Raw genomic sequence first — 15,559 nt, forward strand, 5'->3', positions numbered from 1 at the left:
CCTGCTGCTCATTTCATGCAGCTTCAAGTGTCAGTGTTTGGGATATGTTTTGTATAATACCAGACACTAAAACACCTTCTGAATCTCACATAACCATTTAAGAGCTACTTAGTAAATGTGGGTTTTCTATTATTTTTTTTTCCTTTATTCATTGTTTTGTTTTGTTTTTTAATTGGCATTGATAATGAAATCACCATTTTGTTCATTCCCTCTGATGCTTTTGATTTGTGGCAATTGGTGGAGATCCCATAGCAGCAGATCCAGTGCTGGCATGGACTTCCCTGTTGAGTCTTTCCACAGCATGAGGGCCATGCAATCACTAGGAAGGCTTAAGAGCTCATCATATGAATTACAAACAATTAGAAAAATGTGACCTTGACACAACCTTGTGAGAACAAAGTGTTAGAGCAAAGGAGGATCTTCTGGTTCTGCAGAGTCAGGGAATGGTGGATGGTAAAAGGCAAACTGTCTTATCTTATTTATTTTTGGGGAGAAGAAAGGCAGCATTTTGGAGCAAGTTAATCACAAATTTATTATTCTGAGTTTTATGATGCTATACTGAGGTTCCAGCAGATTTTTTTAATACTGGATATCTACTCCAGGGGTACATGCATGTCACATTCTTTGACTCATGTGTTTTCATGAATTCAGTTTCATACAGAAGTCTGTGCGTCCTGCTTGTCAAATGTCTCCTGTTTCAGTTCTCTTTTTCCTTTAAACACAGCTGTTGGAGCTGTTTGACAGCGAAGACCCTCGGGAACGAGACTACCTAAAAACAGTCTTGCACAGAATTTATGGCAAGTTCCTGGGCCTTAGAGCATTTATCCGAAAACAGATTAATAATATTTTTCTACGGTAAGTTGTGGAAGAAGGGGCTTTTCACTTAGGAACCCTTTAGGAAACTGATATATTGCTTATATTTAACTTTTCTTTTTTTAGATTTGTTTATGAAACTGAACACTTCAATGGCGTAGCTGAACTGTTGGAAATTTTAGGAAGGTAAAGGAGTCTTTATTTATTATCTAACTCAGACTTCCCTTTGGACACGTCAGGATAGTGTCAGATTCGGAAAAAGTATTATGATAATCCTTGACTCTGCAAACAGATGTGTGCACATGCTCATCTTTAAGCCCATGTGCAGATCTCTGTCACATCTTTGCCAAGAATATAGAACTACAAGTTACAGCCAAAGTGTTGGGTTGATTTTACGTGTGTGAGTCCATTAAACACTGCACGCTTCGTCCTTACATGCTGGAGGATTATTTTCTTCTGAGCACACTTAGCAGAGGGAATGTTTTGAGTGAGTCTACTTTTGGTAGGTTAATTACTCAAGACCACCTTGCTCAGATGAATTTACAGACCACATAGACAAGGTCTTCTCTGTTTGGCAGCAGGTTTGTGCAGCTGTTTTGTGATTATTCCTAATGGGAGCTGGATTGCTACCTGGATATGTAGTGCCCTGCTAATATAAAGCAGGACCAAAGTCAGCAGCTGTTTACAAGTGCTGTTTGTAAACAGCTGCTGACTGCTAAATATATTTTAATCTAGAAAGTGCTTGTTCAGATCTCAGTAATGCTCTCTGTGATGATGACACTAACAAATATTTCTTTTCTAATTTCCAGTATTATCAATGGTTTTGCTTTACCTCTCAAGGCAGAGCATAAACAGTTTCTGGTGAAGGTGCTGATCCCTTTACACACAGTCAGGAGTTTATCACTCTTCCATGCACAGGTAGAAATTATGAAATATTTTCTGTTCAGTAAGAATTATATGTATATTTTTAAAGGTTGTTTTGTAAATTTAATTACATGAACATAAAAATGGAGGGAAAATTCTAAATGTGGAAAAAAAATACAATTGATTTTTTCCAAATTAATGCAGTATCTTTTGTATGATAAATATCTAGCTTCTGTTCTGATTAGGTAATTAAAAGCATAACAGACATCTGTAATAATTTGGAAATTTTATTTAGTAGTTAAGCTCTCTCTCTAGGTTTTCCTCTCTGCTCTATCCTCATTCTCACAAGTTTGCCTTTCCCATTCTTTCTCCCAAGAGGATGTTTGGATTTCCTTAGTCTTGTCCTGTCAAGGCTCTTCTGCACCCTGGCAACCTTCTGAATACTGATACCCACATTTTTTCCATTTAATATTCTCCCTCACAGATTCCTTAATACTGCACTTTATGCTCTCATACATCTTTTTATACCTTCAGATTTCATGATGTAATTTTTTCTCTGATAACTGCTACCTGTTGCCTTTCTCTCTGATTTTCAGATAGTGAAAATTTTCAGTATTTCTTATGGTGATAAAGCTCTGCCTTCTAAGTATGTTATTCCAGGTTTTAGCTGTGTCGACTCATCTTGCAAGAATTCTCATGATTTTGCTGTATAAAATTAGTAAAAAGTTGCACTTTAAGAGAATAGCAGAAGCTTCAAAACATTGCTTGTATGACTGTATTTAGAATTCCAAGTTGTTCTGATTTTTATGTGCTCCTTTGTCATTCTAATTGTTCTTGTATAGAACAATTGTTTCTTATAAACTTGTTTCTTATGAAAACTGAACTTTGAATGGATTTGCACAGTGCAAACTCTGCCTCTCAATCTAAAATTGGATGTAGTTTGAGAGAGCTGAATAGCATCTTGCCTTAAGTTTTTATTTTTAAAAAAGTTGGAGTTTTGTGGTTTCTTTATAGAAATGTTCTAATTTTGTTTTTGTAAATTCTTACTTCTTCACAGCTGGCGTATTGCATAGTACAGTTTCTGGAGAAGGACCCCTCACTCACAGAACCAGTAAATATTTCTTTCATGTTTTTTTTTCCACTATGAATGATTTACCCTGTAGAGAGAAAAGTAAAATATCTAACTTCTTTTTCCTTCTAATTTAGGTCATTAGAGGTTTAATGAAATTCTGGCCAAAAACCTGCAGTCAGAAAGAGGTAAGTGATATGCTAGTATTACAAAGAAAAAGAAAGAGTTATTTTGCTCTAAAACAAAATAAGCAGGGATCTTTAATTCATGGTTGATAGCGCATGCTGTGGTGAATCTTGATATTTTTTCTTGTAGATGATTTTTCAATACTTTAATTCTAGTTTTTTGAACAGTTTTGACTGTGCAAAGTTTGATAAGTCTGGTTCCTATTCACAAAATAGTTCCTGGTTCTGCTGCAGAGAATATTTTAGAAAGGAGAAAATAAACATAGTTAAGGATAGGTTGGAAAACTCTGTTAGATTTGGAATTGTTTATATATGAAGACAGTATTTTTCCAGTGAGGATGAAGCATACTTTATGTGGTGTTTACCTACTAGACATGTAAAAGATACATGTTAAACATGTGCATTTTTGTTTCAGATGCAAATCAGAGTCTCCCTAGTGAGGTTTTGTGAAACAGCAAAACTGTTATTTTCAATGTTTCTCTCAAATTAGGAGAATCTCCTTAATTACTGAAGTTTAAGCCTTTGTTCAGATCTTTGTATGAGACAAGGTTTTCAGCATGGATGTTTATACAGGTGCAATTCTGAATTTCATTCAAAATATTTTAAATGCAGCACTTGAAGAAGTAACTTGTCCTTGTTTAAAGGACAAAAGCTGCCGGTGGTAGAACTGATGACATTTTTTGCGAGAGGGTCTCACTGAACTGAGTGAGGTTTCCATTTCTTCCTGAAGCACTAGAATTTGGAGGTTATCAGCATTCTGCAGAACAAGATGATTTGGAGGTTTTATATTCAATGCTTTCTTTTTTGTCTTTAGGTCATGTTCCTAGGAGAGCTGGAGGAAATCTTGGATGTAATTGAACCATCACAATTTGTCAAAATCCAGGAACCCTTGTTTAAACAAATTGCCAAGTGTGTCTCTAGCCCTCATTTTCAGGTCAGTGGTAAAGGTTATTGTTTATATAGGAATGTATAGTCTCAGTTTCAAACATAACTCCTCCCAAATGTAAATATTATTCTATGTTATGTTTTTAAGTACTTGTCCTCTGTGGAAGAGGATTACGTTGGGGTGGAAGGTTAGGTCTGAGCTCCATTAATAACTTGCTGGAGTTGTTTGGGCTTACAGCACAGAGCTTCTCCTTCTGAGCCCCTCACAAATCCTTAACCTGTGTCCAAGCAGGCTTTGAACTCCTCTCACTGTGGTGGCAGGTGCTGGCCCTATACACCCTGGAGGATGGATTTACTCCCTGGTTTTGGTGCAGTTCCTGTTTTCTGACTTAATTCCTTCTGTGTACCCACGTGTCTGGTTAGAGGTGACACAAACTGTAACCTGTTTTAATCACATTGTATAATGGGAGGAAGGGGAATGCATGGGATGTAAATGGATATGTGAAGAGGATATAGAGTTCATGGCCTGTAGTGTCTCCATATTAAGCTTGGTGATCTGTCCTGGCACAAAGACAGGTGTGGCTTTTCAGCTCTTCCTTGGACTACACGTTTTTTTTAATCATAATTCAGATCAGCATCCTCCTTCCTACCCCCAGCTCCTCTCCAGGGTAATTACTGTCCTTGGTACCTTCCCCACACTTAAGATTTCTCCTCCCTTATCCAGCCCAGCTGTGGGGCCTTTCCCTGTCTCCTTCCTCTGTTATCCCAGCGCTGCTGGTTTTTTTGCAACTGCACTCTTCCTGATTTTGAGGGAAAGGGTGATGGGAAGTCTATCTGCTCTTCCTTCCTCTCCTCAACTGATGCTGTGTCTGCACACTGTCTTCAGTGAGCAATAACACATTGCTCAGGAAACAGAGAGTGGGTGCTGTGGGCTCAGAACTACAGGATAGAAATTAATTCCATTAATGCATGTTATGCTACTGATTAGAGTAGTTTAATTCCAAAACTAATAAACTCTGTTAGCTCATCTTCGTGGATTTTCTCTGTGATTGGTTTTTTTATCAGAAAATCACAAAATTACAGATATCTGAATTCCTGTTCCTATTTTATTTCTTTGACTCAAAGGTGGCTGAAAGAGCGCTGTATTATTGGAATAATGAATACATCATGAGTTTGATAGAGGAGAACTCAAACGTTATACTTCCCATCATGTTTTCCAGCCTTTACAGGATTTCTAAAGAGCACTGGAATCCGTAAGTTTGTGCATTTACACTTTATCTCTTACCATTTGACATCCCACTGATAAATTCAGGGAATGTCTGCTGCACAACATCTGAATGGGAGGGATGCAGACTCAAAGCTGCTCTGAGCAAGTGCAGCTCTGTTAATGACAATATATATTAGTCTGCACTTGAGCTTGTCTCAGTGTTTTTAATTAACTGGTATGTGTACAAAAATCACTACTTTGTAGGATAAAAATAGGCCTTCTCACAAGCTGGAAAAAAGAAGAAATTAAATGTTACATTGTTATTGAAGGAAAAATGTTGCTCATCAAGTGTTTCTCCTACGCAGTTTTTTTATAAACGGGTTGGCTCTTAAACCTGATTCTAAATTGTCTAGAAGAATATCAGTTGGCATTAATAAAGCTTTGTGACTGTGTCATCAACTGATACCTCTGTGAGACTTTTGGTGTTGGCATTTTTTTAAACATCCATGAAACAGACAGTATGTTCTTAGGTTGGGTTGTTTTTTCTAAACTTATTTAAATACAGCTGTTCTGTATGACAATAATTAAGCAGTTACTTAGCATTGATATTGTGATAATTAGGCAATTTTATTTTAAACTGAATGGCCTAGTAAAAAGTGTTTTTATGAAAAATTCTATTGCAGTAAGATGACATATATCCTTTATTTTAGTTGGAAAGTTTTTCTAAGTCAAGATGATTAGCATTTAGTAAAGACGGTATTTTTAATGAGCTGTGCTTTGTTCAGGTCCCAGTTGCTTTGAGACCTTACTGTAAAATGTTTCATCTTTTCAAACATTGGTCTTTTTGTCCTGTACCTTGTCAAACTCTGAGGGTTGTGTGCTTACATGACAAATCTAATACTGCTGGAAAGCCTCTGTAACTTAACACTGGTCACAAAAAGACATTTTCCAGTACCAGTCTCCAACCTTATTAATTAATACTATGCACTGAGATGCTTCTGGTAATGAGAATATTCCAGTATCCCAATTCACAACGTTTTCATACCCATAGTAATTTTGTTACACGAGCCAGGTAAAGACACATCTAAAATAAAGGAGCTATTTAAAGAATTCTTATATTTATAAGAAAATTTTTCATGTAGGCGACAAAAATGAAAGTTTATTTAAAGAGATGAGAGAGACAGGGGTGCGTGGGAAATGGCACATAGTTTGTGTGTCCTGTAAGGATTAGCTCCAAAGGTTCCTGGCACTTGTACTGTTGATTCACTGCCTCCTGGCTGAAGAGCTGCTTCTTAAGCAGCCCTGGGTCTGAATATGACAGCCAGAGTAGTGGATCAGGAACTGTGAAAGGGAAAATGAATATGAACTGCATGAGCACAAGGAAATCACTCTTGAAATACAGCTTTGTATTTTGCATAGATGCACTGAATATTCAGCTTCACAGAAGAGTCATAAGGAAATATGAATCACTTTCATTTTGTGTATGAATTCTATTCCTTCTGCCAGCATTGATGATTTGAATCTCTGAAGTTGCATTCAGAATTGCTCCACAGCATGAGGGAAGAGACTAGTTATATGTAATAGCTTTCTGTTGTTGCCTTTCACCCTAGAGTTTTGGCCTGCTCCATTTCAGTAGTCAGTAGGGACATGAAAGCTGATTCTCACCTTTAAGTATGTTAATCCAAAGTCGTTTCAGTGAAATCGAAGAATTTACATAACCATACTTGCAGGAACAGAATTGGTCACAGAAAGGCTGGGAAGAGAAGACACTTTTTATTTCACGTTTGATTTCACCTGAAACTAATGGATTCTCTTCTTTCTTCTTTTTCCATGTTTCACAGGGCTATTGTGGCTTTAGTCTACAATGTGTTGAAGGCATTTATGGAAATGAACAGCACCATGTTTGACGAGCTGACAGCCACTTACAAGTCAGATCGTCAGCGGTAACTTTTTAAAGCTTTTTTTTTGTCAGCTGTGCACATGGCCTGCAGTTTAGTTCTCCCCTTACACTCAGGTGCAGTTGCAGAATCTCAGGCATAATAGACACTGCCCCATTTTTGCCCTTGCCTGCTCATTGGGCTTCTCATTGCAGGATGTGAGATTGTGTGCAGGTTGTTCTTTAGGCTTTATTAAATACAGTATCCATTGCATGGCTTGGGAATCACATTCCTCATGCAATTCCTTTTTGACTCCACATTCCAAAGCACTTAGGTCTATAAAGATCTTCAGTGATAGAAGGAAAACAAGGGTTGAAAGGTAACTGAAAGTTAACACTTTGCTTAAAGACTTAAAAAAGTTACACTGAGGTTTGGAAAGAGACATGGGGGAAAACCCTTAAGATTTGATTTTCCAAGCTGCTGTTTGTTGGCTGGATGTGATCTTAAAGCAAAGAGCCATCTCTTAGCCTTTTTGTTTCTTATTCAGAGGTCCTGCTGTATCTGAGTCTTTCAGCATGCAGGATCCATTAAATACACCACTCATAGAGGCATTAGTTCAACTCCAGTGGCTTCCTGTCTTTTCTCCCATTTTCCCTAATCTTTATTTCTCCATTACAGTGCAGCATCTTTTCTCAAAAGTTTCACCTTAGGCAAAGATTAGGTGAAAAAATGAGCAAATTTCAGGAACTTTGAACAGGTTACAGCTTTATTTAAGCCATACTTTGACTGTGACTCAGGGTTTCCCCAAGCAATGCAGAGGGCACTGTGAGTCAACAGAGGTTTTTAGGGTAGTCCAACCTTGAAAGTCTCTTGGCTGTTGTAGTTTTTTGGCTTGTGTGGCTGGAGTCACTGGCCTTTTGTTGCTCTTTGTTTTATACCCCAAAATATCTGCACATAACAGGCTAGTTCATTAATATGGTATTTTACTTGTAGAGACTTATTTAGAGATATATTTGAACTAAGAAGCGTACTCTTGATATGTATTGTGTATACATAAGTGCCAGTCACGTGCAGTTGAGACAAACACTGTGGTTTCCTGGCAAAAAGGCAGAGAGTTTTAGGACTGATCATCTAGTCCAGATGTTCACTGAGGCAGCTTGGTGACCTGAATCCATTTGTGGTTGCACTTTGCCCCTTAAGATGAGAAATTCTGCTCTGAACAGCACCAGACACTGCAGTGGTGTGTCCCATGTCTGGATAACGGGGGAGGTTTAGTGGCTGAACTGCACAAAGAATTTCTTTTGCACCTGCTGACATTGTACTTCTTACCAGGGCTGGTGCTAACCATTTCACCATTTTTATTTGCTTCTTATAATTTTAAAATCTGAATGTATAAACCAGGATATTTACCTTAAGGTTTTCAGAAAATCTTTAGCATCTTAATAAAACCACATTTTAGAAGGTTAGCTTTGATACCACTTAAAGCCTGGGGAGAAATATGTTCAATATTAATGGCTAGGATAGGTCAAATAGGTAAGTTGGGTGAGGTGATCATCCTCTAACAGACCTTTAGGTAAGCAGGTATTTCCTAATGATTAGAAGATAAATATTGGTAAGTAGCCTGAAAATGTAAGGCTATTTCACTTATTCTTGTATTTAATTTTAAATATTTTCTAGTAACAGTAGGCTCTTTTTTCCCCCTTTACTTTTCTTCAGGGATTTATCTGAAAGTTGTTTGTATTTTTTAATATGTTTAAAATCCTCTTGGGAAATCAGAATTCCAAACAAGTGAGCCAAATGTTGGAATGTTGAGTGAATCAAAGTGTGTAGGAATGGTTCTAATCCCTTGAAATACTTCTCAAGGCTTCTGTAATGTGACTGGCAGAGAATCTGTGTATCTGTCATTGTTAGATTTCCATTTCACCTAAACCTACAAGGTGATGTCATAGAACTTGAGAGCATTTTGTGCCTTGCAGTCTCAAGGAGATTTATTCACAGTAAGCTGTGGCAGAGACAGGAAATTTAGAAAGCAAACAATGCAGGTAAAGTAAATGTTAGGTTTGCTGTTTAATTTTCTCAAATCAGCCACTAAAGTCTGTTTTTAAAGCAAATGCTACACAGATCTTGCAGGAATTTGGTGTGGAAAAAGAGTAACTCACTGCACAAAAGGCACATCTTGTAGGTTGAACTTTGCCTTGGTTGGTGCCTAAGCTATAGGGAAGCCAGCAGTCATGTAAGTAAAAACAGTGATTCTAAAAGGATCAGTGAATGCTTTCTAGAAAGTTGCTGTGATTTACAAGATTATTTATATCTTAAATAAATAAACATGAAAATAATTACATAACTTAGTCCAAAATGTTAATTTTTATAATTTTGACAGATCAGTTCTGTAGTAAAAGTCCACTGCATTTTTTAATTCCTCATTGCAAATTAGTGTCTATGAACACTCATTTTGCTCAGCTTACATGTTATGCTCTTCTCATACTGCTTTGTTTAGTTAAATTTATGTAGGTAACAAAAAGAAATAAAAGAGAAAATACTAAAAAAAGTTAACATATATGTTAGGAAAATTGCAGTTGTGTTCAAGAAAATTAGTGCAGCTATTTAATGTCAGCTGTGTATTTTTTAGCATAAATATTATTTATCTCCAGTATTGTCTCCTGCTAACTCTTTGTTTTATTTCATCTGTCAGTGAGAAGAAGAAAGAGAAAGAGCGTGAAGAACTGTGGAAAAAACTGGAGGATTTGGAATTAAAGAGAGGTCTTAGACGTGATGGAATAATTCCAACTTAACAAAAATACAAAACAGCATTATTAACCTGTGGAGTCACACATTTATGTAGTAGAAGATGGAGCAACAGTTTTCTGTATTGTGCAACTTTACAGTAGATTTCACATTTGTTTCATTATTACAACAGCACTGTATATACCTGTCTCTAAGTAAAGGAAAAAAATAAGGACTTTAATCCAAAGTTTGGACAACAGATGGACTTCTCAGAACTTTGCAAACATAATCATTGTTTTAACCCTTCTTTAAAACCAGTCTTCAAAGATCTGTTGATGAAAATTGCAATGTCAGATTCCATTGTCAGGACCTGTTCCTTATTTATCGTTAGCAGAGAGTATAATACAACTTTCAAATGTGAACAATCTTAAAATTTAGCTTGTCTTTCTGCTAAACTGTTACGTGTATTTATAGTAAAAGAGAAAAAAGACTGTCATTTCCTTATGAGTTTGTGTAACATCCTCCTTCTCTGGATAACTTTACTGTAATTTGACTTTCTTTTCCTTTTGCATATCTTCATAAGTTGAATGTCCATTCAGATCAGGGCCATGAAAAACATTGGTCCTGAATAAAAGTTTTGTTTACTGGTGTGAGCATTTTTTTAGTACCAGGCTGTCTCTGGTGCTTCCTTAATTTGAACATTAGGAATTAAAAAACGAGTAGGTGATAAACATAGTAGGAAAGGGAGCTTTGGATTCGTGCACCTATTTATTGCAAATCCAAATTAGTGTCCACAATCCATGGAAAAAAAAAGGGCAGTGGTAACACCCTGGACTTCAATACCTAACCAGTATTAGTGATGCAGCATTGGACACATGTACCAGAGTTGGTTTAGAAACACCAATTGCTAAATTATTACAGTATGTTCTTACTGGACCATTCTGAAGGAATAAAGACACATGCTAAACAACACAAGCATGAAATTGATCTCCAGTGGTCATGGATCTAATTGGAAATTGAGTTGAGATAGCAGTTTGGACAGTTTGGAGTTGTTGCCTTACTTTTTAATATGTATTTATAAAGTGTTCCAGCAAAAGAGGATGTAGCCTCTAAGAAACATACTCTAGTGTTTTTGTGGTTCTAGTACTATTACTCATCACAGTACCAGCCCTATGGTCTTAGCGGGAAAGGATTCTGGATAATACACTTCTGCATTCTCATCTGGATGCTCATTCCTAACTACTGTATTTGTTACCAAAAGTGGTTCTACAAATGCTACTGAAAAAAAAATTCTGGAAATCCTAATGTTCTGAGTATTAATAATAAAGTTTAAAATGCTTTTATATCAAAGGTGCATTGTGACCAAATTGTTTAAAACAAAAGAGGAAAAAAAATACAAAAACAAAGAAGAGGGCTGTATTATAAGTATACATTATTGGCTATCTGCTTTGTATTTGAAAGTGGAATCTTACATCTTTGGTAGGTAAAATGCTGATAAGACTTCTGTACAGTATATATTTAGCTAATGCAGTTGCATTATTCTATACCGGAAGGTATGTGTTTCAGGATTTTTCTCCAGGATGCTTTTGAATTGTTATAGACATATGACAACAGTGAATTGATAATCCTAAACCATCAATCCAGCAGTATTTACAGTATAAAAATGAATTGGTGTTCATGAGTCTTTGTGATAGTTGCAAACATGAATTTATGACCTGTTGCCATTGATAGAAATACAGTATAAATACAAGCTTGTATATTTTTCTTCCTACCATTTAAATATACAGTAGAATTTGAAGTTTTCTTGTTTTCAGGCACGGAAAAAAAAAAGTAAAAACGAATTCCCTCCTAGACTACTGACTGTTTCAGGATTATCAGGTCACAGTTTGTACTCCTGGGTCTGCACACACAAATGCTGTAAACTCAAGGCTTTGTAAGAACTTGACACTGTTAATTCTGGAAAGAAAAAAAAAGTGGAACTAGTCATATGCAACACCAAACACAACATGATTTAATGGGATTACTATGAGCTTCTTTTAAGAACATTGACTGGGACTCAATGTAAATTAGGCAGTTACTGTCATAGTTGAAACATTTTATTTTAAAGTGCTGAAGCAAAGGTGCAAGCTGAAATACTGAAGATTAAATAAATTTATAACAAATCATGTCCCTTAGCCCATTGATTTTGACAGTCTTTTATTTCTGTTACCAAAAAAACCAACTTGCTAGTGTGATTTCTGTGTGAAATGATCGTTTCACAGTACAAGAGGGTGGACTCAAACTCATGCTCAAAGACTATGTTCCATTGTGCAAAACTGAGAAAGAATGGAGGAATAAAACTTGATGTTCTTCACCTGGTGGAGTAAAACACAACAATGTGAAATTAGAAAAAGCACCTTGTCCTGTACTTAGAGTTTAGGTGAGTGTTGTTTGTTCATAACTATTTTTGGTTTTGCCATGTCATTCTACTCTTGATCATACAAAACTGACCAGAACCTGGTGGGTTGCAATATTTCGTGGCCTCTGCCGCGGGGACAGCGGGGAGTGTCTGACGTTCATAGATGATTTATCACTTCTGAGAAGGAATGTTCCTTCAAGAAGGAGATGATGTGCTGTTGTTGTGAAGTCACTTGACTCTAAAGGCTGGGTGATGCACCTGAAGAAGCACCTGCTGCCAGGACCCCGCGTGTGCCGCAGCCCCAGCGCCGTGTCCGGCCCCGCAGGGCTCCCACTGCTCCCGCTGGAGCTGCAGCAGGAGGAAGAGGAAGGCAGCCCGTGGGCCCAAGCGTGATCAGTGCATCATAAATTACACTTTTGTTAGTTTGCTTCTTGAGTTCCACAAACCACCTTTGTTGGTGTCAGTGTTGTTCTTGACTGCTCGTCTGGCAGGCGTTGGGTGGTCCTGCGTGTCCTGGGCCACATTGGTCTCAGGGGGAAGGGTTGGGCACTGTCTGCTCACAGGAAGGAGCTGCGAGGGCATTGGGTCATGGGGATGTAACAACTGTGCAAGTAAAGTTCCTCCCATACACTCTGAATTGACCACATGTTGCTTTCTTCAACTTGCACGTCTCCCGTACTGTTTTCCTTTTGTTGCTTTTGAGTATTTTTTGTCTTTCTTCCAAAGGTTAGAATGCTTTAAATAAAGGTATTCTAATGCCATTGGAGCGTTTGCTAGCAGGGTTACAGTAAATTTAATCTTGGTTTTGTTAGCATAAGTAAAAGGGTTTAAATTATTTTTTTATCTGTTCTCATATATGGAAAAATCGAGGGTGTTGGAGCCAAGAATTGCTTGAGTAAGAAATGCAGCAGCTGTACTTGCATTATATGTGCGTAAGTGCAGCCTTAGGCTCTCTCACTTGATGGAAAAGAAAATACATTATGGGCTCTAAAAAGCTCTTTATTGTTTTGTGAGGAGTGGGAAAGATGAGATTCTTCTCCCTCCAAGTAAAACTGACATAATTTCCTTTTAGTTCTGTCTTTTGAAACAAAGATGCCCTTTTCTCTTAATTGTGTGACACCACTATCCCAAAGCAGTTGCCCTTAAAGAAGACAAGAGAGATGATGCTCAAGGTTGAAGAATGTTTTTATTTACTTACAGCTTTTTAAATTTGGCTCCTGTGCTTCCCTTAGCAGCTCTGGAGTGAGCCATGAATTAGTTCTTCCTAGTTGGTATGTGCAGCAGATTTTATGTAGCCCAGTTTTCCATTTTGAACTCTATGAAACAACATTTTGAAAGAAAATGGAACTACTTTTGCTAGAAAACTTTTATCCAAGTGTTGCTTCCCATCCACAGAAGCGTGTGCTTTTTATCACGACCTCTCTGAGTAAGAGTTTTTGTTACCTGGATCACCTGCTGTAAATATGTTGTATTCATAACCTCATGGAGCCATGAGGAGTTTTCAAATATAAATAGTACCAATACATTTCTTCTTGTTGTCCTATTTTTGATTGTAGTATAGTGAATGACCTGTCATGCTTTTTGTTTCAAGGTTAGCATTAGATTCATAGATCTTAATATTTTAGCATTTCATTGTTTAAGCAGGAGAGGGCAGCAAAAGTTCATTTTTCCCCATAGGAATGCTCTGGTCCCATTACTGTTTTTAAACTTAGGTGCATCTAACTATCTATGGGTAGGGGGAAAAATGAAACTTTTTTATATATATTAAAAGGTGCATATGAAAATATATAGACTGGTCTAACCAGACTGTGAAAATGTCTTCTACTCTACATCCAAGTAATAATAAAAATATCTTCCACCTCTGGATAAAGTACAAGCAGGTCTTAAACTCTTGGATTCAAATGTCATTCTTTGGAAACAGTTTACTTTCTTAAAAGTGGTATCAAAGAAACTCAAACTCAATGGTGCTCCCAGCTATAAATGTGTTATCTTCCTCTTTTGCACATGCTCAAGAGGCTCTGTACTGTGGGTGCATCTAAATAAAGAAGCAATGAAGTGTTTTCCAGGTGCTTGGCTTTTTTTTCCACCTCCTCCCATCTAAACTTCATGAGCCTTTTCAGCAGTGAACTTGGAGCAGTCAGGTGCCCATCCGCATGTATCAAATGTAAGGAATCTTGTCTGGAGGAAAAAAAAAGCCCAAAAATGAAGCAATGAGGTGGTCATTTTAAATTTCAGCCAGAATTACCATAGCAAACACTAAGTTTTCATTAAGTTATTCTTTTTCAGAGGGCCTCTGATGATGGTCAGTATCCTTGTACCTCACACAACCCCCCTGTGAGGGAGGTCAGGATGCAGGAAAGAGGCATTAAAGCCACAGAGAGTTATTTGGGAACCCTCTGAGCCTTCCCCTGTGTAGCTGCTGAAGGGATTTGTTCCTTTATGGCAGCATTCCAGTGTTTCAGTGCTCGTGCTGCTCTGCCTTGCAGTTTGGAGGTGAAGGGAAAGGCTGGAGGTCATCAGGGGAAACCTCTGGAGAGAGCCATGGATAGAGCCTGGAAAGGGGCACTGCAGGTGAATGGCTTTAGCAGCAGTGTAGGAGTGCTGGTTGTTTCCATAAAATGAGAAATATTTATTAAACATCTGATTTTTAAATACCATGTTTTTAACATTATTTGTTCCAATAGTCTAATCCTTAATTCTTTCCAATTTTTTTTCCAACTTTAATTTTAATCTGTTGGATCTTGCCTTTGTTAGAAGAGCTCATTATCACAAATCTCTTTAAATACTTGTAAGACAATATGCAGAGCAATTCAGCTTAACAACTCCATGTCTCTCTACTTTCTTATTGCAAGGCAAGTATTTTCTAAAGAACTTTAAAAAATTAGGAGAACATGCAGTAAGTTGGCCTCCAGGGTAGGATTTGTCTTCTTACTTGCAAGTTAGAAATCAACCTTTACAGGATTGGAATTAAAAACTTAAATTAGTTTCCTACTTTCAGTAATGATAATTGCTTTGCTAATTTTTCATCTTGGCCTTTCCTTCTCAGGGATGTTTTGGTTTCTCCTGCAACAGCAGAATGTCTAGTTTATCTTACATTAAATTTGGACCTCAGATCACAAGTGTGTAGCTTACAAAAGTAGTTTTGTGTGCAGGTACAGGCTGGTCCCAAGGCTGCATTAATTAGTGCCTCAGTGTACTCTGAAGGAATAGCTTGGGAGTAAAACTGGACACTGATACAAGGTCTCCAATTATGATGTGTGGCTTTAAAGATTCAACATTGGAGCTGAAGCTGAAGCAAATACCCTGAATTTGTTAGTAAATACCTCAAAAACAAGTGTTCCAACCCACTGTGAGCAGTGACCACAGGCTCTTCTGGGGGTTTCCATGACATGAAAATAGGTCATAGAAAAACTTTATCTTGCACTATTTTGTTTGTTTGATTTTGTTTCCCCCCTGTCCATCTTGTCTATTCAGTATTATCCCCCCTTCAGTCACTGAAGGTGTGAGAAGCTGGGGGTCACTTGGGAAGGATGGAAA

At 37.4% G+C, this 15,559-nt stretch overlaps 1 protein-coding gene across 2 annotated transcripts in view; it reads left to right on the plus strand.

Moving 5' to 3' along the window:
- Positions 1 to 14,082, plus strand: part of PPP2R5E (protein phosphatase 2 regulatory subunit B'epsilon) — a 69,938-nt gene extending 55,856 nt beyond the window's left edge. The window contains exons 5-13 of one of the 2 annotated variants that reach the window (XM_031066144.1): positions 725 to 855; positions 940 to 999; positions 1,623 to 1,731; positions 2,735 to 2,788; positions 2,884 to 2,934; positions 3,746 to 3,865; positions 4,942 to 5,069; positions 6,865 to 6,966; positions 9,593 to 14,082. In XM_031066144.1, coding sequence (XP_030922004.1) covers positions 725 to 855; positions 940 to 999; positions 1,623 to 1,731; positions 2,735 to 2,788; positions 2,884 to 2,934; positions 3,746 to 3,865; positions 4,942 to 5,069; positions 6,865 to 6,966; positions 9,593 to 9,692 — 855 coding nt within the window. In that variant the 3' untranslated portion in view covers positions 9,693 to 14,082. The remainder of the gene's footprint in view (positions 1 to 724; positions 856 to 939; positions 1,000 to 1,622; positions 1,732 to 2,734; positions 2,789 to 2,883; positions 2,935 to 3,745; positions 3,866 to 4,941; positions 5,070 to 6,864; positions 6,967 to 9,592) is intronic. The other variant, XM_005417940.3, reaches the window with a different exon arrangement.
- Positions 14,083 to 15,559: the final 1,477 nt, after the last annotated feature.

Source organism: Geospiza fortis, unplaced genomic scaffold, assembly GCF_000277835.1.
Source record: "Geospiza fortis unplaced genomic scaffold, GeoFor_1.0 scaffold23, whole genome shotgun sequence".
Lineage (NCBI taxonomy): Eukaryota > Metazoa > Chordata > Aves > Passeriformes > Thraupidae > Geospiza > Geospiza fortis.